The 25,840-nt window shown below is 45.3% G+C and overlaps 1 protein-coding gene across 3 annotated transcripts in view; it reads left to right on the top strand.

The window, feature by feature from the left end:
• ALG9 (ALG9 alpha-1,2-mannosyltransferase) overlaps positions 1 to 25,840 on the top strand; it is a 956,626-nt gene that overhangs the window by 430,864 nt on the left and 499,922 nt on the right. Inside the window, exon 13 of one of the 3 annotated variants that reach the window (XM_069225006.1) lies at positions 7,510 to 9,091. The exons of the other annotated variants lie outside the window; for them this stretch is intronic. Coding sequence (XP_069081107.1) covers positions 7,510 to 7,564 — 55 coding nt within the window. The 3' untranslated portion in view covers positions 7,565 to 9,091. Of the gene's footprint in view, positions 1 to 7,509; positions 9,092 to 25,840 lie in introns of those variants that run through there. 3 annotated transcript variants of the gene reach the window in all.

Below are 25,840 nucleotides of genomic sequence, written 5' to 3'. Positions count from 1 at the left end.
AGATGTGGGCTTGCGGCTTTACATATAATAGTAGCCTGGCTGCGGAAATCTGGATACGTTGTAGTTTTTTCATAATAGATAGAGATGATCCATGGTAGAGGCCATTGGCATAATCCAGTTGGGATAGTACAAGCGAGATAGTAGCTTGCACCTTGTGTGGAAATCCAAGGTGGGGGAAGATGCGTCGTAAAGTCTTCAAGGTGATGAAGCTTGTTCGTGCTAATTTGTCCACTTGGGCATTCATAGTTAACTTGGAATCCATGGTGATTCCTAGGTTTTTAACTTCCTTGGATAATTGAGGAGGTGGTCCGAGATCGTCAGGCCAGACGCACAAAGGGTCATAATTTTTCCAGTCACCACATATGAGTATTTCTGTTTTGGAGGTATTTAGTTTGAGATGGCTCCAGGTCATCCACTGATCAACGGTTCTGAGGCAACTGAAGATTTCTGAGTATTCAATGTTTTTGGGGCATTCTAATTTAAGTAGTATTTGTGTGTCATCTGCATAGTTGTAGCATGTGAGCTGGAAATCATTGATCAGTTCTGGTAAAGATATCATGTAGATGTTGAAAAGCAAAGGTGAGATGATTGATCATTGGGGGACCCCTGGTTTTGTGAGGTAGGGTTCAGACGAGAAGGGGGGCGAGTGGATGATATTACATCTTTATGAAGATAGGAAGTAATCCAGTTGAGAGCAATCCCTTGTATGCCGGCTTTGTGGAGTCTTTGAATTAGGGTGTTATGGTCAACCGTATCAAAGTTAGCTGAGAGTTCCAAGAGAAGTAGTGCAACAACTCCATTGCGGTCGACTGTGTTTTTAAGATCATCCCAGATTGCTATGAGTGCCGATTCAGTGCTTCTTCCTGGGTGGAATCCAGTTTGGAAGTCTGAAATTATAGAATTGTCTTCAATGAATTGTGACATCTGGAAGAATGCTGCTCTACAAAGCCTCCAACAATGACCCAGGTCACAAAAAGGATGTCTAATCTCAGAAACTCTCTGGGGACCGAGGCAAGGCTTAAAAGACCTGGAACAGGCAGAAGCAGACCAAAAAGACTTCAGGATCTTCATCTCATTTGCCTTCCTGTGAATCTGTTGCGGGCTGAAAAGCTTAGGATCCAGCAAGGTAATTTGTGGCATCAATCAAGTACCTGCCCAGATGTTCTATAGTCCTTGATCATCTAGTAAAGGTTCAAAATTTTGAAAATTCTGACAGTTCCACTTTGCCTTTCATCATGATATTGATAACATAGTAGTGTCAAGTTGGTTAACTGCTTTCCTAATACAGTAAATGGAAACACTCATGTTCACAAATGTGTCACCATGGAAAACATTATGTTGTAAACTCTCTCAAACATTTCACACTATTTTCTGGAAAACCAAAGCAATCAAAGCTAGTCCATAAAGACCCCTTTTAATCTGTGTGCTCCAAGAGGAGTAACAAAGGAGTAAAATGCTTATATACATATATTTTCATGCAATTCCATCTCATGGCAGGCAGCATTGCTAAAGTATGGATATTTTCCATATATCTGCCAGCCCCATGAAAAGAGCTCCTGTGTTAGAGGATCCCCGTCCACCCAAATCTTTTATAAAGTGCTTTGAAGACTCCCCTCCTGCCATGGATACACAGACTTTTGAGGCAAGCTACTACAAGGATTTTATTTCCTCAGAGATTCCACTGTTCATTAGTTTCACAAATTGCCCTTTGAGTAGTTTTCACAACAGATGGAGTAAATGTTGCTCCTTCTTCACCACGCTCTTTGTGTTCCCATCACTTTAAATACCCTAATTTTTCCCTTTACATTCTAGGAAACTTCTTTAGCATATTTAACCCTTCATGGAGCTTGATAAAAACTTCACAAGCTCACTGGCATTGGGGTTGAATTTCATCTTTAAATCAAGGTGATGTTACTGGCCCAATAAATCGTCACAATTCTTCACCATGTATCTCTTCCCAGCTTTGGCACTATCGATAAAAACAGTGTTTCTTCTAGTGATTTCAACAAAGTCAGTTTTAGACTTGCCCTGTCCTGATCCTTCTGGACATATGTGCTCAAGCACCAACTGTTATCCTGCCTCCTTGAAATCTACCTTGAATGCATCCTCTGCTAATACATGGTAGGGAGAACTCAGATCAGTCAGCACCAGAACAGTATACCCCATCAAACAACATTCTACAGTTGGGCACCTCCAACTCAATATATAATTTTCTCACCAAATGCCTGACCTGAGGCACTGTTTTCCCCATCTCTCGTTCTCTTTCCTCATTATCTTACATTTTACATTCCTTGCATACTCTGGCATAATGACTACACTTTTGTTTGGTCTATAGGTTTTTACTGGCATTTGTACAATAAATGAAATCAATAATGGCATAGTTATATAACTGTTTATGGTTATGTACCACATTACACAGACAGTTGAGATCCCACTTCTCTATCCCAGCATTGTGTTCCCCTTCCCTAGTGTATTAACAAACAGCATACATTGCGTCGTATACAGTACTAACATGCTGTAGACACATTGTACATAACATGTGATATTTACATTAGTCCCCTCTGCGGTTGGTCATTGCATGTTCCCCAACTCTATTGCACAGTCTTGTTCAGGGGGGCAGTGCATCTGGGGAGGGTCTAACAGTCTGGAGAGCATTGCTGCCCATGCCTGCAAATCATCAGCAAGTGTGTTGTCCCTATTTGTTTTGCACATATGACATTCCTCTGCATTTGTCGATTCAGTCATATCTTCCAGCCATTCTTCAATAGTCTGAGCTATTGGAGACATCCACCTAATGGCAATTTCTGCACTTAGGCAGTACAATCCCCAGCAAGAGGAAATTCCTCCTCAGTTTTTTTTCTTCACAGGAATCCGACCTAACAAACATTGTCCCACCTCTCTGGGCGTGGACCAGCCCCTGGTTTTATTTAGGGATGTGATCACTGTTGCCCAATACCTGTCTAACCTGGGGCAACCCCACATCATATGTATAAAGTCTGCATCTAAAACAGCGCACCAGGGGCACGAAGAGGGACTCTCAGTGTGTTTTGCATGTCGATTGGTAGGGGTGAGCTAAACCTGGTGGATTATGTTGAATTTAATCAACTTAAACCTTGTGTTTGACGAAGTGGCCTTCATCCCTTCGTGGATTCCCTCCCATTCCTCTGCAAATAGGGGCGCTTCTACAATGCATGTCATTTGGCATGTATCAGGAGTTCCGGCAGTGGTAGGTCCTCCTTCAATACCTTGTAGATGTGTGATATTAACCTTCGACCCCCTGCTAGACTAAGCAGAGCCAACAGCATCTGGGACTCTGGGGGTGTGAAATGGGGGTTGGGGGGGAGGTCCAGATTCCATGGGCTGTTGCCGCTATTGTCCCAAATTGGTGGAATTGACCTGTCCCAAGGTGGAATGTTCCTATGGTATCGGCCAAGGCACTAAAGCAGTCATCAGGGAATATGTCCCGTAACGTTGCAGCCTTCCTCCTGCCACTTGTCCACTGCCATTGAATGGGCGTTGTGCCCAAACAGAAATATCAGGAACAAATGGGGCCCTACTTAAAACAAACTGCACCAGTCTTTCCCACGTCCTGCAAACCTGTCTAACTATATATATATAGAAGTCTGAACCCCTGCACCCATTAACAATAGTTCCAGCAAAGTAGTACTGCCACAGGTGCCCTTCAGCAGTCTGGATTCCTAGTTCTGAAGGTCATCCATCCAGTGCACCGCGTGTTGAAGCTGGGCTGCAAAATAGTAGAGATCCAAGTTTGGCAATTTAAGACCTCCCCCGCGCCACATGCGTTTAAGAGTAGACAGTCTAATCCGCTTTCTCCGCAAGGCCCCACAGCACATGCGTTTAAGAGTAGACAGTCTAATCCGCTTTCTCCGCAAGGCCCACAGAAGTTCGACTATCGTCTTAACTAGCTCTATGAAGCACTTTCTAGGACTCTCAGATAGGGTCCCCTGAAATACATAAAGGCATCTCGGTAGGAGTGTCATTTTAACTAACGCCAGATTCCCCATCAAGGGCAGACGTAGAGTGTTTCAGAATTTCATTGACGGTATTAATCCTTCCATTACTCTCCCTATATTGGCAGCCTCAAACTTCGGGTGCCCCATGTCCAGTACCCAGATTCCTGGAGCAACACCATATATTTAGCAACACAAAAGGATGATGGACGGAGTGCTGTACAATGCAAACACTCATCCCCAGCCCCAGATCTGGGTTTAATCCATCGTTCTTTTGCTCACCATGCCACCCCAGTTTGGACCCAGCCATATTCAAATCAGTCTTGACCCTGTTCCTCATTAGAACAGTCCAGCCTGAACTGCGAAGCCAGGTCCTCCCTGGACCGGAAACAAGCATCCTGGGACCGGTTTCAGGGTATCACCCTTCATCAGGCAGGCTAGCTTGAATCCAGTGGCACAGTGAGCAAGGGACCCATGTCTGGGCATACCCTTCCCACTTAGGGCAACTTTAACAACACAAAAGGATGATGGACGGAGTGCTGAACAATGCAAACATTCACCCCCAGTCACAGATCTGGGTTTAATGCATTGTTCTTGTGATCACCATGGCACCCCAGTTTGGACCCAGCCATATGCAAATCAGTCTTGACCCTGTTCCTCATTAGAACAGTCCAGCCCGAACTGCGAAGCCAGGTCCTCCCTGGACCGGTAACAAGCATCCTGGGACCGGTTTCAGGGTTTCACCCTTCATCAGCCAGGCTAGCTTGAATCCAGTGGCACAGTGAGCAAGGGACCCACGTCTGGGCATACCCTTCCCACTTAGGGCAACTTTAGCAACACGAAAGGATGATGGACGGAGTGCTGAACAATGCAAACACTCACCCCCAGTCACAGATCTGGCTAAATCCATTGTTCATTTGCTCACCATGGCACCCCAGTTGGGACCCAGCCATATGCAAATCAGTCTTGTCCCTGTTCCTCATGTGAACAGTCCAGCCCGAACTGGCAGTCCAGGTCCTCCCTGATAGAAGATCAGCATTCTGAGACCGGTTTCAGGGTATCACCCCTCATCAGCCAGGCTAGCTTGAATCCAGTGGCCCAATGAGCAAGAGACTTACCCCTCCCCCACATCAAGAGTAAGTCTTTGCTCCACCAGATCAATCTCCTTTCTTATCACTCCCACCGCTCGTGCCAATATAGAAATCAAAGATGGTACTACTGAGAAGTCTAAGGGCAGTGTCCTTATCTCTCAGCATTTTCCGCTTGCCCATAATGCACCCCAGACGCCCAAACTGGATAGAACAGAGGTTCAAAAAGTGTTCATGCAAAACACTCCCAAGGAGTCAAATGCAAGGTCCGGCTCTCGGGATAAAAAATACATGAGGACTTACCTGGCAAGGAGCTCCGAGGGATCACTATTGACAGAGCGAGGGCCCACCCCTGCCTCCTCTGGGTGAAGACGGGCCTGGTCTTGGTCTGGTCTTTGCCAGGGCAGGTCCCACACCACCGAAGCCCTTAGTGGCTTTTGAATCAGTGCCTCCTGGCACACTGAGGCAGTAGGCGGGTTCCCAGCATGTGCGAGTCAGAGCCAGGAGCTATGGTCTTTAACCAAAGGCAGCCACCATGGCAGTCCTTGGTTCTTGCCATGCCAGTCTCTTTGCCTGAATGCTGCGGAAGATGACTAATTTGAAATTAGGCTAATCATTAGAGGAACTTGATTTCTTTCAACTCTTCCAGTAATTATCATGCCCTTAACCCACTCGATTTTTAAGCGTTGGACAGGAAATAATCAATGAGGCTGGTCGCGTTACCACACCTAAAGGTGTTTTGCATGGGTAAATCCGATGTGCTACGGTCGGTTTGGAACCGTAAGCCATGGCTTATTAGAAGCGACTTAAAACTCTCTCCTTTTTCATTAGATCTTCTCCAGTGTAGGATTGTTTTTTGGGATACCCCAGCCCATGTCTTCTTTAACAACCTTTTATTAAATGGTGTTATGTGAAGGGTACATATTAAAATCACCATATACTTATAGCACCCGTAGTTCGGAACTTGTGGCAATGTCTGTTATATACTTCAAGGTGCTCACTAGTGCATCCCAAATTGCTTATTCCGTCCACGACAATTGCGGTGTGATGTAGACATTCAAAATATCAGCTATTTCAATTTGTGTACTGAATCACAATGACTTCACATGCAAAGCATTTAAAGGGGCATTCAAGTGGGCATACTGAAAGACCACCTTTTAGGTAAACATTTTTGACCTTTGAGATGTAATATAGTACTTCAGGAGTCCATCTGGAGTCATGTCTGACAATGGAAACAACAAATATTATTGTTACTGATAAGTGCTTAAATTTCAGCGTCATTAATTTGGGAGGTTAGGCCAACAATATTCCATGAAAGAATTATGTTAAATATTCTATGTTTATTTTCTGGAGTCGTGGGTTTTCCGTTTGGTGTCTATTGCTGCTGGTAACCAAGCCCAGTTTATTTCTAGGAAGAAGTCGGGTTCTGGTCCACGAGTGATCCCTGGTGCCCTTATTTTGACTATACTTGCGCTTTCATTTTTACTTACGAATGATTAATTTACGAAACCCTCTTGAATGTGGCGTGGCGACTTGTGGTCTCTGTCTGTGCGATGGCTAGCATATTTAATTTTCTTGCTTATGCCACTGTTGTCTGAATATTGTGGTTACTTGGGAAATCTAGTACAACTTTTAAAAGTGGTATATAATACACCATGTTTATACCCATGATTCACAAATTATTCACATTATTATCAAAAATAAGTTTACTGATGTTCAAAAAGTATCTCCATTTCATCTGTCTGACAGCTGATGGAGATGAGTTCATATGTTTTAGATCATGGATGATTAATAATCTTAGAGGCTGGATGGTATAAAATATATTAAGCAGACTTGAGGTAGTGAGTGTTGATAGTGGTGCGAAAGTCTTGCCCAAGTTGCTGTAGTCCAAATTCCTGGTTTGGAGGAATATCCATTTCCCTCTGTGTGAAAGTGTCAGCCATTGATTTACGTGGTTGATCTATGGTCTCTGCACTTGTAGATGACAGAATCTTCCACATTGGAGGAGTGATGCAGCGAGTTGATACCACCTTTTTATTACTACGGTTATTCGTAGAATCAACAGGCTGCAGGGACTTCCTTGTTTTAAAGAACATTTTGCTTTTTGGTGCTTTAGCTTCTTTCTGCTTTGGTTCGATTATTAGATCCCAAAGCTCTTCTGTTTGCATGCTATTACTGCTGATGTCCCCCCCTCCCCTACGTTTACAAAGATAGAATAGACCGAGGTCTTAACTGGTGGCTCTGTTTTATTAGTAATATTTAAGGTTTCTTTATTTTCTACGATTCAAAACTTTGGCTCAGCTACATGCTTGGGTTCAGTAAAGAGTTTATTCAAAAAGTTAGTAATGCTATTATTATCCCCTTCCCTTTTATGATTCTGTTGACAATTATCTTTACTGGAGATTATCCGTTTTTTTGTTTCACGTTGTTTTATTTCTTTCCATTCACAGGTTCGTGGAATTTAATCAAAACAGGGTTTGGAAAAATTGGTTACAGGGAAAGTGAACATGTAACCGCTCAACAGATTTTGACATGAGCAAATCCACACCTGCATTTTTGCTCTTGCTAAAATACAGTTCACAAATATTTTCTTGGACTACGATTTCCTGGTCTACTTCTCTAAATTCCTGAGAATTCATGAACTACACAAATCTGCACTAATGCAAGGACATATACCATGGGTGCACTTTTGTAACTTTCTTTAAGGATTGGGACCCTAGTTAGGTCTGGTGTTAACCAAGAACTTTTGTTTTATTAAAATTATATCTCTATCTATCCCTAAGTCAGCTGGCTTCACTGCGACTGATCCTGCTTGCAGAACCCGTTCCTACTCAGCGCCTGGATACACAAACATACGTGACAAGTTCCATGCTCTATAAATGCATGTTACAATACATTACAATGATCACAATCTTCTCTTTCACAAGGAGCATATGTGCACACATGTAGTTTTTTTCAGTGCCAGGAATTACTGTGGCAATGTGTGTTCATTGCGACCAAAAAATATTTTTGCCTTTTGCTTATATTTGTTACAATGTTGACGGCCCAGCAACTCCCAAAACAAAGTTTTACAAAAGCCATGTCAAAACAGACACTCGTTGACAAAACCAAAAGACTGACCATCCGTGTTGGACCTATTGGCTTTGCCAATGCTTGTTTATATTCTTGTTTCGCATAGTCTTGTTGAAACTGGTTACCGTGACTTTACATTTTGAATATTTGTTGCGTGCAAAAACACATTTTACTAAATGATGCTTCAAAGATATGGTACCTAAATTTCACAGTAGTTTAGCAAAACGTTTTCCTCCCTAGTTTAATTTTTTATGAACATTTTATTTTGAAAGCAAAAAAACAATCTTGCGTTCAAGCTTCTGCAAAAATTTGCATTTAATCAGGGAGCTCTCTGGGAGCACTATAGGTAGCCTTGTATTTTGAACTTTGCAAACGTGAGCAGTGCAGTCCGAGCTTACAACATTTATTGAGAACTCACCTTTGTAATAAAGGTTTTGCATTAATTAACTTTAAATACAATTTCGAATAGCATTACCATATGGACACATATTATCTCACTACAGAGAATTCCTTTCCCTACTCTTTGATGTGGTATTGTACAATGGCAGCCAAAAGGTATATACCGCAGGGGGTTGGGCCTAGTTGTCCTAAGGACAAAATAAACTTGAAAACCTGTTGTCCTTAACCTCAAACAACATGTCCCTGCGGTTGAGCTATAGAAATTACACACCGCTACATCCAGTTCGCTGCCTTTACTGGCTTTTGTCCCACACGCAGCTTTTTAGATATGGTATTATTCCTAGAGCAAGCAGCATTCTTTTGAAAAGTTGACGGTAGATGTACTTGAGTTTGACTTCCCAAGTTTATTGTTTCTTTGGGCCTAGTCAATCCTTGTAATATTGTCATGATTGTAGAAATATGATCAGACCCTCCAAGTGATTTTTCCAGTGAAAATAATATGGAGTTCAGTATTCTTTGTAGGGACTGCTGTGCTTCTGAAATAATAAAATCGTTAGTTTATATTGAGAATATGCAGAGCCTTTGTTCTGAACAAGAATAATCGAAATTACTTAATCTTAACTATGGAGGTGCAGACTATCTTTTTCATCTACCTCTGGGTCGATTATAGAAATATTTTGCAATTAGTTTAGCTCTTCTATTAGGGATTTAAACCAGAGATGTTGGTGTACCAGGTGGTCTGTCCTACTGTTGAATGAATGAAATACTATTTGTAAACAGCTGCTTTTGAAAAGTTCCCGACGCTAATAAGTAGGATTGTTTTTTACCATTATTTTGTGTTGCTTAAAAAGACAAGCTTTCAGACCCGGTTTAAGTTGAGGTTCAGAATCTCCAAAGGGCTCCAAAGGGAAGCTGTTCCAGAGAGTGGCTGTCAAATGTGAAAAGGCATGTTCCCCCACTTATGGATTGCTTTACTCTTGGAATGACCAGCAACATCCTATTATTGGAGCGCAAGTCTCTCTTTGGCCCATACCAAAAAAATCTCTGCTGAAGAATATTTCTTATACAGCTCTAAAAGTAATCAGCAAATATTTCAATATGGTCCATGTTTCCACTGGTAGCTGGTGAAGCTGTTTAAGCCACTGCCTAGTAAAATAGCCTTTGGGAATGCCTAAAGTGAGCCAAGCAGCAGCATGCTGTGCTATCTGCAGTTTGTTTTTACTGATTTTCCAGGAAGACCCAAGAAAAGAGAATTAGAGTAATCAAAACAGGAATTTACCAAGGCATACGCAAGGCATACACAATCTGCTTTCTGGTGACTGCGGGTAGGAAGTTTAGAGACGGCATATATGATTTTAAAAGTCCAAAGCAAACTCCGGTAGTATCCCTGTTGTGGGATTTCAAAGAAAGATCTGTATCAAATTTTAAGCAAATATTTCTAACCAACTGTGTAGTTAGAGGGGTTGCATCTAATGTCCAGTAACTAATGGTTCAGTAATAGAAAACTACAGTGCGTAGCAGACAAGATGGGAATGTAGACGTGCACTAGCGGAGCTCCGACCAGGCCGTTCTTATCCTGCATTAATCATGTGTCTCCAGATGCAGTTGACCCTCACACATCCTGATATCCTGTTCCCTGCACCTGGTATACCGAATGCTGCAGTGGAAAGCAAGGGGACTTGTCACACCTTTCAACTGCGCCTCTGGTACGGTGAAGTGATCTGCACTAAGATGACGGCGATGGAAGAGACAGGTTTGTGGTGATACATGCCCGATGCAGCTGTGACAATTACCATGAGGAAGCCCAGAGGGCCACATTGAATAGGTAGGAGATACTAAGGTATGGACTGCACTGGCAGGGGTGGTAGCGATCACCTTGTGGTGTCTACCTGAACCAAACACAAAGAATCAGCTCCCACCTGATAGAAACACTCAGTGGGATATACAGGGACTGACATCATAGGTTGGATGCAGCAAGGAACGCCTCGCTGGGGCTGCATTGCTTCGGCTCTCCGGGTTTGGCACCACCAGGGCTCACTGCTGAGTTCTGAGATCCCTGGCCCATCGAATTCCAGGATATGATTAGTGTGATGATTGCCTTGCGCCCCGGAGTATGAGTGAGGCCTGCGAACTGTAATACCCATCACAAATACCCACACCGAGGCTTGGAACCCTGTAGGCTGGACTGGGTGTCACCCAGCAGTTACTATGCCTGGAGTGACTGGGGTCACTTGACTGCTCCCTGAACACACTTGGGAGCCCACCTCTTGATCCCACCTCAGCTGATCAACTTATAGAGCCCCGGGCTGTAAAGAGACCTTGGACCACCAGCCTGCCACCCACCAGACCCTCCTTGCCAGAGACTACGTTTATACCACTTTCCTGGCACTATGGCCAAGGAAAAGGAAGCAGAATCATCTTGTCAGGGTAAGACTGATAAATATGCCAGAGCAGCTGTCTGGCCCCGGTTGATGATACAACTCCCCTGGCACCAGACAATACGGCACTATTACATGCCATCAATCAGTCACTAGAATCAAGACATGGAGAGGTCTAATGAGAAGTCTCTCTTTTGAGACAGGACCTTTACAGTTTGGCAAAACACATCACAGTGGCGTAGGAAAGAATATCTGAAATGGAAGACAACACGCAAGCCATGAAAAAAGACCTGAAGGACATTAAGGCTGTCACCAAAGCCTGGCTGTAGAGAGTCAATAATGCCAAAAATCGGGTGAGGCGTAACAATCTAAGGCTGGTGGGGTTCCCAGAAGGGAGTGAAGGAACTAATCTGACTTCTTGAGCAATTGATTTTAGACCACCTTCCCTGTAGCCACTATCTCAACCTGCTTTGTCATAGAAAGGACCCATAGAGTGCTGGCGGCCAGGCCATCGCCGGGTGCTGTACCGCGTGCAATAATAGCTCAGCTCCTGAATTTCCAAGACTGGGACGGAGTACTCCAAGAAGCCCAACACTTGGGTGAAATCCAATTAGAATCATCCACAATACGAACATTCCATGTCTATTCCTGCGAAGTCCAGAAGGAGCGCAGGTCTTTCAACGCAGTGAAGGTGAAACTTCGCACCCTACAAATACAATATATGTCACTTTTCCCTTCCACACTAAAAATGCTCTACAGGAGAAAATCCTACTTCTTTACCACAACGCAAGCAGCTTGGACCTGACTGGAAGAGAGACCCCACCTCCGAACTCGACTGAAAGCCATAGAAGATCCATCTGGGAGGAAAGACTCAGGGGCACTTCCAAAACAATGGTTCACCAAGTGGAAGTGTATAGACCATATTGGCAAGCCTGGGGACAGATCTCATGCAGAGCGGATTGGGGAAGCAAACACAAGACATTCACTATCAGACTAAGGTGACAGGGAATGGAGGGGAAGCCAGCTCTCCTTGCCTGGGGGAGACAACGAGAATGTCCAAATGCCTGTTGAAAATGAACTGAGTCACGATGATGATCGGATCAACTGTGGATCCTGTAATGATGCAGAAAACACTTAAGATTGAGGGGTTGATTTGTTAGTCTGGGGACAGTGTGGGCCATACTCCCAGCAAATCACTATTGCAGTGTGAGTGTGAGTGTGAGTCTAGAGAGGTGACCTTTCAGCTCACCCTTTATCTTTGAGATATAGTAACAGTGCCTGAAGAGAGACTGGTGTATGTATGATTTGCCATGTGGGTTTATGCTGAGAAGGACTGAAGTGGTTGCCACATTATTGTTTGATTTTGGACACAGCACCAACTGAGAGTGAATGGGTGACGAGTGCAGAGAGTCTGTTATTGTGAGCGTTGCCCTTTGGGAGTGAATAGGCTCTGCTGGTGAAACTGTTGTCCAACACTGGATGAGTGTCTCCCTCTCTGTCCCAAAAACAGTCAGAACAAAACTGTGAGAGCGATCTTCTTTTGTACCTTATGTTTTATTTCCACTTTTGATTACACATAGGGAGTTTGGGATAGGGAGGGCTACAGACCCCTCAAGTCAGACCTGCAATGTAGTTCCCTTGTGTGCTGTGAGGGTGGATGTGTGCAGGGGGATGCAGATCGACATTTGCTTGTTATGTTTACAAATTTTAACATGCTATTTGATTTGTTTGATTGTCAGGAGGACTTCTCGGACACACAGAATGTATATTTCACTGTGATCTTGAGATTCCAACTACAATCCATCGGACATAATGCATGTCAATGATCTAGCCAACACGCATTGTTATATCCTTACATGGAATGTGAACGAGCTGGACAATAAAATTAAGAGAGGTCTGGTAACTGCATATATTAAGCGTTTGAAACCAGATGTTGTCCTACTGCAAGAGATGCATCTCGGAGGAACCCAGTGTCACTTCCTGGCCCAGAGGGGCATACACTATGCTAGAACATGAAGGGTATATGTTGGGATCCAGGGAAGTAGCGATCCTGATCCGAAACTCCTCTCCCTCCCACCGCCCCACCCAACTCACCTACCTCGCCTTCCAACTAGAAGAATCATGAATAGATCCATATGGGACATATGCCGCAGTCTAGGGCATTTGGGGACGACCAAATGTTACCATAGCCAGTGTCTATTCCCCCTGCCTTCAACAGTACACTCTAAACAAACTCACTGAAATTCTGTTGGAAACCCAATCCTCTCTACACATTCTTGGGGAAGATTTTAACAATGTGATGATCCCTGAACAGGACAAATCAGGGGTAACTTTGGTCCCGGGTACAACCACATCCATGGCTCATTTTGTGGATAGATTGGGGCTCTCAGACTATGGCGTCAACATTACCCACATTATAGAGGATACTCATACTACTCAGGGACACACAGTGTTCCCCAGGCTGGAATATGTCTTTACACCAAGGTGGGCGTGATCTGCCGAGCTGAATAGCTAGAGGCTTGTCTGATCACTCCCCGCTCTGGATAACGATAGGGCAGAAACCTTGAGAGACCAATAGGGAATGGAGATTAAATGCTTGAGCACTAAGAGATGACACTACCTTGCATGAGATCCCTACAGAGTCTGAACTCTGCTTCCTAGAAAATAAAGATTCTGTAGAATTGGCCGCTATACCCTGGAAAGCATATAAGGCAGTAATGCGAGAGAGGATATAGAATATTATCGCCTTCAAGAAAAAAGGAAGCTCTTAGAGACGTGGAGGAGCTTGAAACTCGGCTCATAAAGGTGGAGGCGCTGACCACACACTCGCCTACACCCCTATCAGTGAGACGGGTTGAAGTCCTACGAGCACTGGGCAATGATGAAGCACGCAATCAAATGCTAGATATGCAACATTGTCTTTATGACGTCGTCAACAAAGCTGGAAAACTGTTGGCCTGGCATAGCTGCTGTGAAATGGAGACTTGATAGGTCCAACAGATATAGGGGTTGGAGGGTGCCCTGTATGCCATGGACAAGGAAATAGCTGAGGAATCTGAGACATTTTATGAGGCCATTTATAAAGACCGCTCCCTGGCAGATTCATCCCAGATAGAAGGCTACCTAAATGTTGTGAACCTACGGACGCTCTCAACTGCATGGTCTTGGAAGTGGATATTGCCCTTGCTGAAGTCCAGGCTGCCATATCCCAAGTAAAGTGGAGCAAAACCCCATGACCCAATGGTTTCCCGGCTGAATTCTTTAAAAAGCAGAAAGACATCCTGGCTCCCTACTTGCTTAAGGTATACCTCACAGCAAGAGAGGATATTATCCTCCCACCAGACTTGCCTAGAGCCACGATCGTGGTTATACACAAGCTGGGAAACCCCCTACTGTAGGAAGGCCTGGTGTGTGGTGAGGAAGAGGAGGCAGCCCCCACAGGCAACCCATTGGCAGCAGGCACAGGAGTCGCTGTAAGGCCCACTCAGCACACCTGGAGAAGTGTCCCACGTTGCGGGAGCAGAAGGCAGAAGACTGTGCATTGCAGGAAGAAGTGCTGGAGGCTGGGGCTACACGGAGCCTAAAGATCTCTTGGAGGATGAACAAACAAGCCGTGCTAGCTGCAAGAGTTGCAATGCACAGGAGTACTGTCCTGCAACGAGAAGCAAGGGCTTACCATCTCCCACGTTGGACAGCTGGTAGAGAGGACCAAGCAGGATCCACACAGTTCTGGGGGAGAACAGATCTACGCAGCCAGTCATTGTTGAAGTTGGGGCCTGCTGATGCAGGGGAGTGAGTTCTTCACTCCTTGTGAGATTACTTCTTACTTCTTGTGCAAGCTAAAAACTCATCGTCTTCAGAGGATGCACAGCCGGTGGAATGTTGCAGTTGCTGGAAGGAGCCAGAGAAACAATGTAGCAGAACGGAGTTGTCGCTGTAGTTGCAGATTGTTGGATCCTGGAGGGTCCAATTGCCATCCCAATGGCCAGAAGATGAAGTACACGATGCAGAGGAGTCCTTCTGGAATCTTGCACGTCGAATCTGAGGACCCACCCAAGAGGGAGACCCTAAATAGCCCATAGTGTGGGATTGGTCACCTAGCAGTGTAACCACCTATCAGGAGGGAGCTGGGACGTCACCTGCCTGGCCTGGCCACTCAGGTGCTCCCTGGGGCATCTGCCCACCTTGGTTTCAAGATGGCAGAATCAAATGGCCACCTGGAGGAGCTCTGGGCACCACCCCTGGAGTGGTGATGGACAGGGGAGTGGTCACTCCCTTGCCTTTGTCCTATTTCGTGCCAGAGCAGGGACCAGGGGTCCCTGGACTGATGCAAACCAGTCTACACAAGGAGTGAACCAAATGTGCCCTTCAAAGCATACCGGTGACTTGGGGAGGCTACCCCTCTTAAGCTGTGTTACACCTATTTCCAAGGGAGAGGGTGTAACTCCCTCTCCCATAGGAAATCCTTTGTTCTGCCTTCCTCTGTCTGAGCCTGAGCTGGTCAAGCAGCAGGAGGGCAGAAACCCTTCTGAGGGGTGGCAGCAGCGTGAGCAGCCCGGAAAACCCCAGAAGGCTGATAGGAACCATGCTGGGGGTCCTCTAAGGAGCCCCCAAAGTGCATGGAATCATGCAACCGATACTGGCAACAGTATCGTGGTATGATTCTAACATGTTTGATACCAAGTATGCCCAGGTTCAGAGTTACCATTACGTAGCTAAACACAGGTAGTGACCTGTGTCCAGAACACAGGTAAAATGGCTTCCCCGCACTTACAAAGTCCAGTGCAATGGAGCTGGAGTTTGTAGGGGCACCTCTGCTCATGCAGGGGTGCCCTCACACACAGGTACCTGCACCCTGCCCTCTAGGCCAGGAGGTCCTACCATAGGTGTGATTTACAGTGACCTGGTGCAGTGACCTGTGGTGAAAGGGTGCATGCACCTTTTCACGCAGGCTGCAGTGGGAGGCCTGCAGACACATTTTGTAAGGGCTCCCATGGGTCGCACAATACATGCTTCAGCCCATGACGAACCCCTGGTGCCCCAATGCCCTGGGTACCTAAGTACCATATGCATGAGACTTATATGGGGACATCAGTATGCCCATTATGGGGTGTGCAAAGTCCTAAGCAACCACATTTAGAGGGAGAGAGCACAATCAATGGGGTCCTGGTTAGCAGGATCCCAGTGAAATCAAAGAATACTGACAGCAGGCAAAAGGTGGGGGTAAACATGCCAAAAAGAGGGTACTTTCCTACAAGTCGATCTCACTGATCAACTTAGAAACCAAGATTCTAGCCATATTCCTGACCACTACACTTGTAGGGGTCATACCTCCCCTTGTCCATAACAACCGGTCAGACTTCATGCCCAAATGCTTTGTGCATGGATGATGGAAGTCCAGTTTAGACAGGACCCTCATGTGCTTACCACTCTAGATGTTGAAAAGACCTTTAATGTCGTACACTGGCCTTTCATGATGCAAACTCTAAGGAGAATGTGGTTTGGGCTGCAGTTTATGGACTGGGTTGGCTTACTCTTCAAGGAGCCCACAGTTGCCATAAGTCAGTGGTAAGTTGTCGTCGGAGATTCCTAACAGGAGAGAAACTCGTCAGGGCTGGCCCCTAACCCTCCTCCTGTTTGCCCTGAGTCTGGAACCACTGCAGTGTAAGGTGCATGCACACCCAGACCTCAGGGGCTTTGAAATTCATGGTTCCGATCCTAGAAGATCTCACTATATGCAGAAGATATCCTGCTGTATCTGACCCGACTAGCAGAGTCGATACCTGCAGTCCTTCAGACTTTTTAACAGTATGGGGCTCACTCTGAGTACACAATAAATTGGGACAAATCAGTACTTTTCCCTGTTGGAGGGCATCTAGACTTGACAGATATTTCTGGGAGATTTGGTGTGAATTGGGAGGGATTCCAATATTTAGGGATTTATGCCACAACTGAACAGGAGAGAAGCATAGAACACAATGTAAGGACGGTACTGGCCAACTTGCACATAGGATCCAACCGTTGGAAGAAACTCCCCCTAACAATACTTGGCAGTGATGTTCAAAGTGATCAATCGCCACAATATTTTTTACACCCTTACAAAACACAAGCTACAAAATACTTGATGATGTGCTTGTCAAAATTGATGCTGAACTGTTTTTTATTGTGGAGCAACGGACACCCTAGAATAGCTCTCAGAACACCACAGCGCAACCCAGACCACAGGGGGATAGCCCTTCCAGACATCTGGGCTTATTACTGAGCATCCCATTTGATAGCAGTAAACTACTGGGGCCATGTGGGTGGTGACCACCCCACCTTTGTACTAGAAAGAACTCAATTTCAAACAGACCCCTCTATCATCGTTATCTATATTGGGGGGGAGTGAGAGAGAGGCCTCTTACTGGCCACCAGCTGACTCTCAAAGTGTGTTGAAGTGCCAGTAAATGTCTGAGATGGGCATAAACGATCACCTGGGAGACTCCACTATGGGTGGGATCTTAAAGGAATCAGGAAATTGAAGGGATTTGCAGCCTGGGACCATATTGGCATTTTTAAAGTGGATGACCTAATTGAAGCCCTGATGCTTTTTTCGTTCCTCCATAGAGTTCCAACCCCATGGCAGGCAACACTACAAATATCTTCAGCTTCCCAATGCCTGTAAAGCGGGAAACATACCCGCAGATCTCTGGGAATATGCACCCCTAGAGGATAGGCTTCTGATAGGCGAGATACAAGAGAAGGCAATCTCTTATTTATATAAAACCATTAATAATAATATGCTTGACACTCTGTTGAAATTAAGGACCAAATAGGAAACCGATGTTGGTGAATTATAAGATCTAGATTGGGAAGCAGCGTTAATGTTCCCATTGCAGGTAGCGTTAAAATCTAGATTTCACTCATTCAGCGCAAACCCCTACATAGAACATACTACAATAAAGTTCACCTCAACAAAAGAGGTAGGGCAGCCTCTCCAAACTTCCTAAGATGTAGGGGACACCAAGGGGGCCTCATCCACACATTATGACATGTCCAGTCATCCATTCCTTCTGGCAAAATGTTAATTCTGCAATTAAGCACAATACTAGAGACATCAATATCTGAAGACCCTAAGGGCCATATGTACGAAAGCTTTTTCCCATAGACACAGAATGGGTAAAATCCTTTCGTACATCTGGCCCTAAGTACCTGCTTTTAGGCATACCCAATGACTTCGGCCTCCCGTGGATGAAACTAATATTGTGTAACTTGGAATTAGTGGTAGCAAAAAGTGACCTAGCCAAACATTGGGGAGCCTCTGACACACCTACAATGGTGGGATGGAAAGGGGGAATGGACCTCTACATGGCAGCGAAAAGATTAACATATAAGAGCAGGGGATGCCCGTCTAAGTTCCACAAAGTGTGGGGCTGTTGGATCGACCATTATGGACTAGATCTGCTAAATGATGCGTCTTTTTCCCAAAACCACTAATGTGGATAATTTGTTTTGCTATGCCCACCAATTTGCCAAAAAACTGCCTGTTGAAGGCGGGCTCGCACCAGTCTGTCGTCTCCCACCTCCAGACTATAGTGGACATCTTGCATTCGCTAGGGGTTCACTATAAACATGCCAAAGTGACACCTGACTCCCTCTCAGACGTTCCCTTTCATTGGAGCTGTGCTGGACACAGTGCAGTTTCAGGCGTATCTTCCCTAGCGGCGGGTCCAGGATATTCAGGATATTATCCCGATGTCCTGGATTTTGGTGAGACTGATTCTGAGGCTGCTGCGCCTCATGGCCTCCTGCATCCTGCAGATGACACATGTCTGATGGCATATGTGATCCCTGCAGTGGGACCTGAAGTTGCAGTGGGTGCAGCATCAGCAGAATCTCTCTGACAAGGCCTAGATCTCGGAAGGAACTTAGCAAGATCTTCAATGGTGGTTAATGCACAGCGATTGGTTCAGAAACAGATCCTTTCCCTTCCTCAACGAGATCTGATGGTAGTGACAGATGTGTCACTCTGGGGATAGGGCAGCTATCTGGGAAAGTTGGGGATCAGAGGCACCTGGTCTCCGGCAACCTGTTGGAGCTCTGTGCGCTCCAGCAAGCATTAAAGGCATTTCTTCCCTCTGTCAAGGGAAAGATGGTGCAAGTGTTCATGGACAAAACCACCGCCATGTGGTACTGCAACAAGCGGGGAGGGGTCGTGGACCCTGTGTCAAGAGGCTCTGCACCTCTGGATGTGGCTGGAACAGCAGAGCATATCCCTGGTGATTCAAAATCTGGAGGGATCCCTGAACGCCAGAGCAGACAAACTCAGCTGAAAATGCCTAGCAGATCATGAATGGCGTCTCCATCCCAAGGGGGCGAGGTCGCTTTCAGCAGTGGGGAGACCCTTGGTAAGCTCTGTTCTCCTCTGCAGAGAACCCGCAATGTCAGCAGTTTTACGTGCTGGAGTTTCCAAGATGGCAGTCGCTCAGAGACCCTTTTCGTCTTGAGTGGAACTCAAGCCTCCTGTATGCCTTTCCTCCCATTTCACTTCTGCCCAGAGTTCTCAAGAAGATCAAGAACAACAGGGCCCAAGTGTGCTCCAGACTGGGCATGAAGAGTCTGGTATTCCAAGCTGCTGAGCACGTCCATTGATCCTCCGATTAGACTGCCCCTTTGGGAGGATCTTCTATTGCAGCAGCAGGGGAGAGTTCTTCACCCAAACCTGTCCACTCTCCTCTTTCTTGCGTGGAGATTGAGCAGCGACAGTTGACAGTTTTTGATCTTCCCCCCAAAGTCTGTAATGTAATGCTGACAACCTCCACCAAAATGGCATACGCCTGTCATTAGAAGAAATTTGTGGCCTGGTGCACAGGCAGGTCTGTTAAACCCCCTTTCTGCCCCTTTCTCTGAGGTTCGGTTTATCCTTCCCTTGGCCCAGCAGGGCTGTGCTATGGACACTCTTAAAGGTTATTTGTTTGCTGTTTCTGCTTTTTTGAGGTCACCTGATCACCCTTCATTGTTTATGATCCATATTGTATATAGGTTCTTAAAAAGTATTAAACATCTCTTTCCTCCATCCCCATTCATAATGATCCAATGGGATCTGAATTAGGTTCTGACATTTCTGATGTGCTCTCCATTCAATCCTTTCCACAATTGTCCTCTCAGTCTTCGCACTTTAAAAAACGCCTTCCTTGTGGCCATTACGTCTGCCTGCAGGGTGAGTGAGCTGCAGGCATTGTCATCTAAGTTGCTCTACCTTTCCATCTATCCTGACAAAGTGGTGCTTTAGCACTAGGGCGTCCTTTCTGCCTAAAGTGTTTATGCCTTCTCATGTAGCCCAATCCAGATCCTTGTCTACTTGTTACGCACCCCCACATCCTTCTAAGGAAGAGGAGAGACTCCACCACCTGGACCCTTCTACCTTGATTGTACAAAAGAGTTCTGGGTGGATGATCAACTCTTTGTAGGTTTTTTGGATGCGAAGAAAGGTCGGGCAGTGTAGAAGGAACCATCTCCAGATGGATTGTACTCTGCATTAAGATCTGGTATGCACTGGCCAAAAAGCAACCCCCGGAGGGTTTGCGTGCTCATTCTACTTGAGCTACAGCTGCGTCCACTGAGTTAGCATGGAGAGTTCCAGTCATTGATATCTGTCAGGCGGCCTTCAACATCCAGCTCCCTATCTGTGCTCTCCACTCTGTACTCTGTGTTTAGGAGTTTCCAAGCGTTCAGGAGTCATCTCCAAGTATTCCTCCTTCTGACAACATTTACAGCGATACTTTCCGACCCACGACTAGTCTGTTGGTTCTGGTCACAACTGCAGCAGGGACTCCCAAGAGGAAAGCTGCATTTTTAGATCAGAGTCTCTGCTGTAGCTACAGAATTCAGATCCTAGTTCGAACGAAAGACACCTTCATTATGGAGTACATCACATGAGAGCAGACTTGAGCGAATCACACCCAGCCACTTACGTGCATCACCATATTTGCAAAGATCCACTCAACAGCGAGGAGGAGCAAACCAATGCTACAAATGTGACAGCGTAAAACCCTTTTCACAGTTTGTACTGTAACCTTCCGGTATTATTGCTTCAACTCTGAAGTCCCCAGAGAATGGCCATTTGCCAGATCTGTTTTACAGGACGTATTAGTTTAACCACCTCCTCACACCCACCCCCTGGGGTGTACTGCCTGGGTATTGGTTTAAGAGGTGAGTAACAAATAGGTAGAAGCATCCATCAAAGAAGAAAGTTACTTTGTGGAATAAACTTTATTATGGATACTATCTGCAGATTCCTCACTGATCATGCGTAATTCCTTGTTCCGGGGAGTGGCTGCATGATTTTTTAATAAAGTTCCAAGTTAGTTATAGTTCACTGCATCTTATCTCAGTCTTGTCAATCTCATCTTTGCCTCTGAGGGTGTGGAAAAACACATGAGGACCTGATGTGAGTATGCTGGGGTGGCAGCTTATGCACCTCTATTTTGTTATACCATGGAGTGGATCCCGATGCCAAGACAAAGCCTTGGCACCACCTGCTCACATGGGTGAACTATTTCAAGTTTCCAGATTCAGTATGGTGCCTGGATAGAGTGTTCAAGATGTTGTAATCTGCATGTGGTCAATTATCCACCAGAAAGGTAGTTGCTGAGTCTAAGTAACTTTTTTTTGGGGGGTGGGAGGGTGGCACCAGCTCCTATTCTTAAAGAATCTCTCCACTAATGTAAGAAATAGCATGGGACATGCTTAGTGATATTTTGGAGGGGAATGCAATTTTGAACAGCTAAGTTGTCTGCAACTTTCAGTGTACCTGAACAAGAGTTCCCATAATGGAACATCGTTTAGCCAATGTCTTTTGGAAGCACATTTTCCTAGTCAGTGGTCTAGCCTGGGAGGTCTATGAATCAAGACTTGACTGCCCATATTGGGTACCAGGAGTTTCTTCAATATGCCGAAAGTGTGGAGGGCCGCTTTTGTTACTGGGGGGCAGTTGTGTAGCAGAGCAGCAGTTCTAAAAGCACTGCAGAGTTCCTGGCATTTCCTACAGTTTTCAGGCAACAATAAAAGTGCCAAGACAACTTTTGTAATTGATGTACCTGCTGGAGAGATTAGGATTTTGTCTAGTGGCAGTTTAGACTCATCTAAGGTAGAGCTGACGGTTAATATGCCTGCTGCACAGAACATGTGCTATGTGGATCACAGAATAGTATTTTATGTGCATAGCTCAGTGGGCTACTGATTTTGTCATAGAGATCCTTTTGTTACAGTGTAGGTCATATGTTACAGTGATCTAGCACAGTGAGCTATGAACTGCCATCAAAGAGTCACATGCAAACTGCATGGTGTAGGTTTGAAAATTATGTTTTTTTCCATAGTCTTTGATTATCCTAATTTTGCTAGAAAAGGGTTTGTTTGGGTAGAAGTAATTGTTGTTAGTAAAGTAAACCCTAACCAATGTGTTGCATTCTGAATCCCGTGTTTATGCCTCCCCAGACCAAGCACTCTTAAAAAATGCCTCCTGGTGTGAATGACATGCAAATTATACACCTTGTAATCCCATTTGTCAACATTTTCTATGCACTGATTCACACATGTGTTATTCATGGTCTCCCTATGTGTGTGAAGTAAGTTTCTCCAACACTCTGTGCTGGTGTGTGTGATGTAACGTGCTCCAACACCCTACACTAGTAAGAGAGGCACTACAAAACAAATTAGGTACATGTGAGAGACGGGCTATGGAGAGATGAGAGGCACTGTTAGAGGGTGATGGTGAGGGAATCATTGAAAGACCCCAATGAAGATTACTGTATTCTGATGCACTGCAAGGTCAACATTTACTATACTTTAACCCCTTCGCTGCCAGGCCTTTTCCCCCTCCTGTGCCAGGCCTTTTTTTGCCTATTTGGGGCAGTTCCCGCTTAGGCCCTCATAACTTTTTGTCCACATAAGCTAACCAAGCTAAATTTGTGTCCTTTTTTTCCAACATCCTAGGGATTTTAGAGGTACCCAGACTTTGTGGGTTCCCCTGAAGGAGGCCAAGAAATTAGCCAAAATACAGTGAAAAATTCGTTTTTTTCAAAACAATGGGAAAAAGTGGCTGCAGAAGAAGGCTTGTGGTTTTTCCCGTGAAAATGGCATCAACAAAGGGTTTGCGGTGCTAAACTCAGCAGCTTCCCAGCTTTTAGGAACAGGCAGACTTGAATCAGAAAACCCAATTTTTCAACACAATTTTGGCATTTTACTGGGACATACCACATTTTTGCAATTTTTTGTGCTCTCAGCCTCCTACCAGTCAGTGACAGACATGGGCATGAAACCAATGCTGGATCCCAGAAACCTAAACATTTCTGAAAAGTAGACAAAAGTCTGAATTCAGCAAGGGGTCATTTGTGTAGATCCTACAAGGGTTTCCTACAGAAAATAACAACTGAAAAAGAAAAATATTGAAATTGAGGTGAAAAAAACATCAATTTTTCTCTACGTTTTACTCTGTAACTTTTCCCTGCAATGTCAGATTATCGGAAGCAATATACCTTTACGTCTGCTGGACTCCTCTGGTTGCGGGGATATATAGGGCTTGTAGGTTCATCAAGAACCCTAGGTACCCAGAGCCAATAAATGAACTGCACCCTGCAGTGCGTTTTCATTCTATACCGGGTATACAGCAATTCATTTGCTGAAATATAAAGAGTAAAAAATAGCTATCAAGAAAACCTTTGTATTTCCAAAAAGGGCACAAGATAAGGTGTTGAGGAGCAGTGGTTATTTGCACATCTCTGAATTCCGCGGTGACCACACTAGCATGTGAATTACAGGGCATTTCTCAAATAGATGTCTTTTTTACACACTCTCCTATATTTGGAAGGAAAAAATGTAGAGAAAGACAAGGGGCAATAACACCTGTTTTGCTAATCTATGTTCCCCCAAGTCTCCCGATAAAAATGATACCTCATTTGTGTGGGTAGGCCTAGCGCCCGCGGCAGGAAATGCCCCAAAACGCAACGTGGACACATCCCATTTTTTTGAAAGAAAACAGAGGTGTTTTTTGCAAAGTGCCTACCTGTAGATTTTGGCCTCTAGCTCAGCCGGCACCTAGGGAAACCTACCAAACCTGTGCATTTTTGAAAACTAGAGACCTAGGGGAATCCAAGATGGGGTGACTTGTAGGGCTCTGGCCAGGTTCTGTTACCCAGAATCCTGTGCAAACCTCAAAATTTGGCTAAAAAGTTCCTCACATTTCTGTGGCAGAAAGGTCTGGAATCTGAGAGGAGGCACAAATTCCCTTCCACCCAGCGTTCCCCCAAGTCTCCCGATAAAAATGATACCTCACTTGTGTGGGTAGGCCTAGCGCCCGCGACAGGAAATGCCCCAAAGCACAACGTGGACACATCCCATTTTTTGACAGAAAACAGAGCTGTATTTTGCAAAGTGCCTACCTGTAGATTTTGGCCTCTAGCTCAGCCGGCACCTAGGGAAACCTACCAAACCTGTGCATTTTTTTAAACTAGAGACCTAGGGGAATCCAAGATGGGGTGACTTGTAGGGCTCTGGCCAGGTTCTGTTACCCAGAATCCTTTGCAAACCTCAAAATTTGGCTAAACAAAAAAAAACTCCTCACATTTCTGTGGCAGAAAGTTCTGGAATCTGAGAGGAGCCACAAATTTCCTTCCACCCAGCGGTCCCCCAAGTCTCCCGATATAAATGATACCTCACTTGTGTGGGTAGGCCTAGCGCCCGCGACAGGAAATGCCCCAAAGCACAACGTGGACACATCCCATTTTTTGACAGAAAACAGAGCTGTATTTTGCAAAGTGCCTACCTGTAGATTTTGGCCTCTAGCTCAGCCGGCACCTAGGGAAACCTACCAAACCTGTGCATTTCTGAAAACTAGAGACCTAGGGGAATCCAAGATGGGGTGACTTGTGGGGCTCTGACCAGGTTCTGTTACCCAGAATCCTTTGCAAACCTCAAATTTTGGCTAAAAAGTTCCTCACATTAATGTGGCAGAAAGTTCTGGAATCTGAGAGGAGGCCCAAATTCCCTTCCACCCAGCGTTCCCCCAAGTCTCCCGATAAAAATGATACCTCACTTGTGTGGGTAGGCCTAGCGCCCGCGACAGGAAATGCCCCAAAGCACAACGTGGACACATCCCATTTTTTTTACAGAAAACAGAGCTGTATTTTGCAAAGTGCCTACCTGTAGATTTTGGCCTCTAGCTCAGCCGACACCTAGGGAAACCTACCAAACCTGTGCATTTTTTAAAACTAGAGACCTAGGGGAATCCAAGATGGGGTGACTTGTAGGGCTCTGGCCAGGTTCTGTTACCCAGAATCCTTTGCAAACCTCAAAATTTGGCTAAACAAAAAAAAGCTCCTCACATTTCTGTGGCAGAAAGTTCTGGAATCTGAGAGGAGCCACAAATTTCCTTCCACCCAGCGGTCCCCCAAGTCTCCTGATAAAAATTATACCTCACTTGTGTGGGTAGGCCTAGCGCCGGCGACAGGAAATGCCCCAAAGCGCAACGTGGACACATCCAATTCTTTTAAAGAAAACAGAGGTGTTTTTTGCAAAGTGCCTACCTGTAGATTTTGGCCTCTAGCTCAGCCGCCACCTAGGGAAACCTACCAAACCTGTGCATTTCTGAAAACTAGAGACCTAGGGGAATCCAAGATGGGGTGACTTGTGGGGCTCTGACCAGGTTCTGTTACCCAGAATCCTTTGCAAACCTCAAAACTTGGCTAAAAAAAACACATGTTCCTCACATTTCTGTGGCAGAAAGTTCTGGAATCTGAGAGGAGCCACAAATTTCCTTCCACCCAGCGTTCCCCCAAGTCTCCCAATAAAAATGATACCTCACTTGTGTGGGAAGGCCTAGCGCCCGCGACAGGAAATGCCCCAAAGCACAACGTGGACACATCCCATTTCTTGACAGAAAACAGAGCTGTATTTT

Source organism: Pleurodeles waltl, chromosome 3_1 (genome assembly GCF_031143425.1).
Source record: "Pleurodeles waltl isolate 20211129_DDA chromosome 3_1, aPleWal1.hap1.20221129, whole genome shotgun sequence".
Lineage (NCBI taxonomy): Eukaryota > Metazoa > Chordata > Amphibia > Caudata > Salamandridae > Pleurodeles > Pleurodeles waltl.
This window is presented reverse-complemented; position numbering and strand designations above follow the sequence as displayed.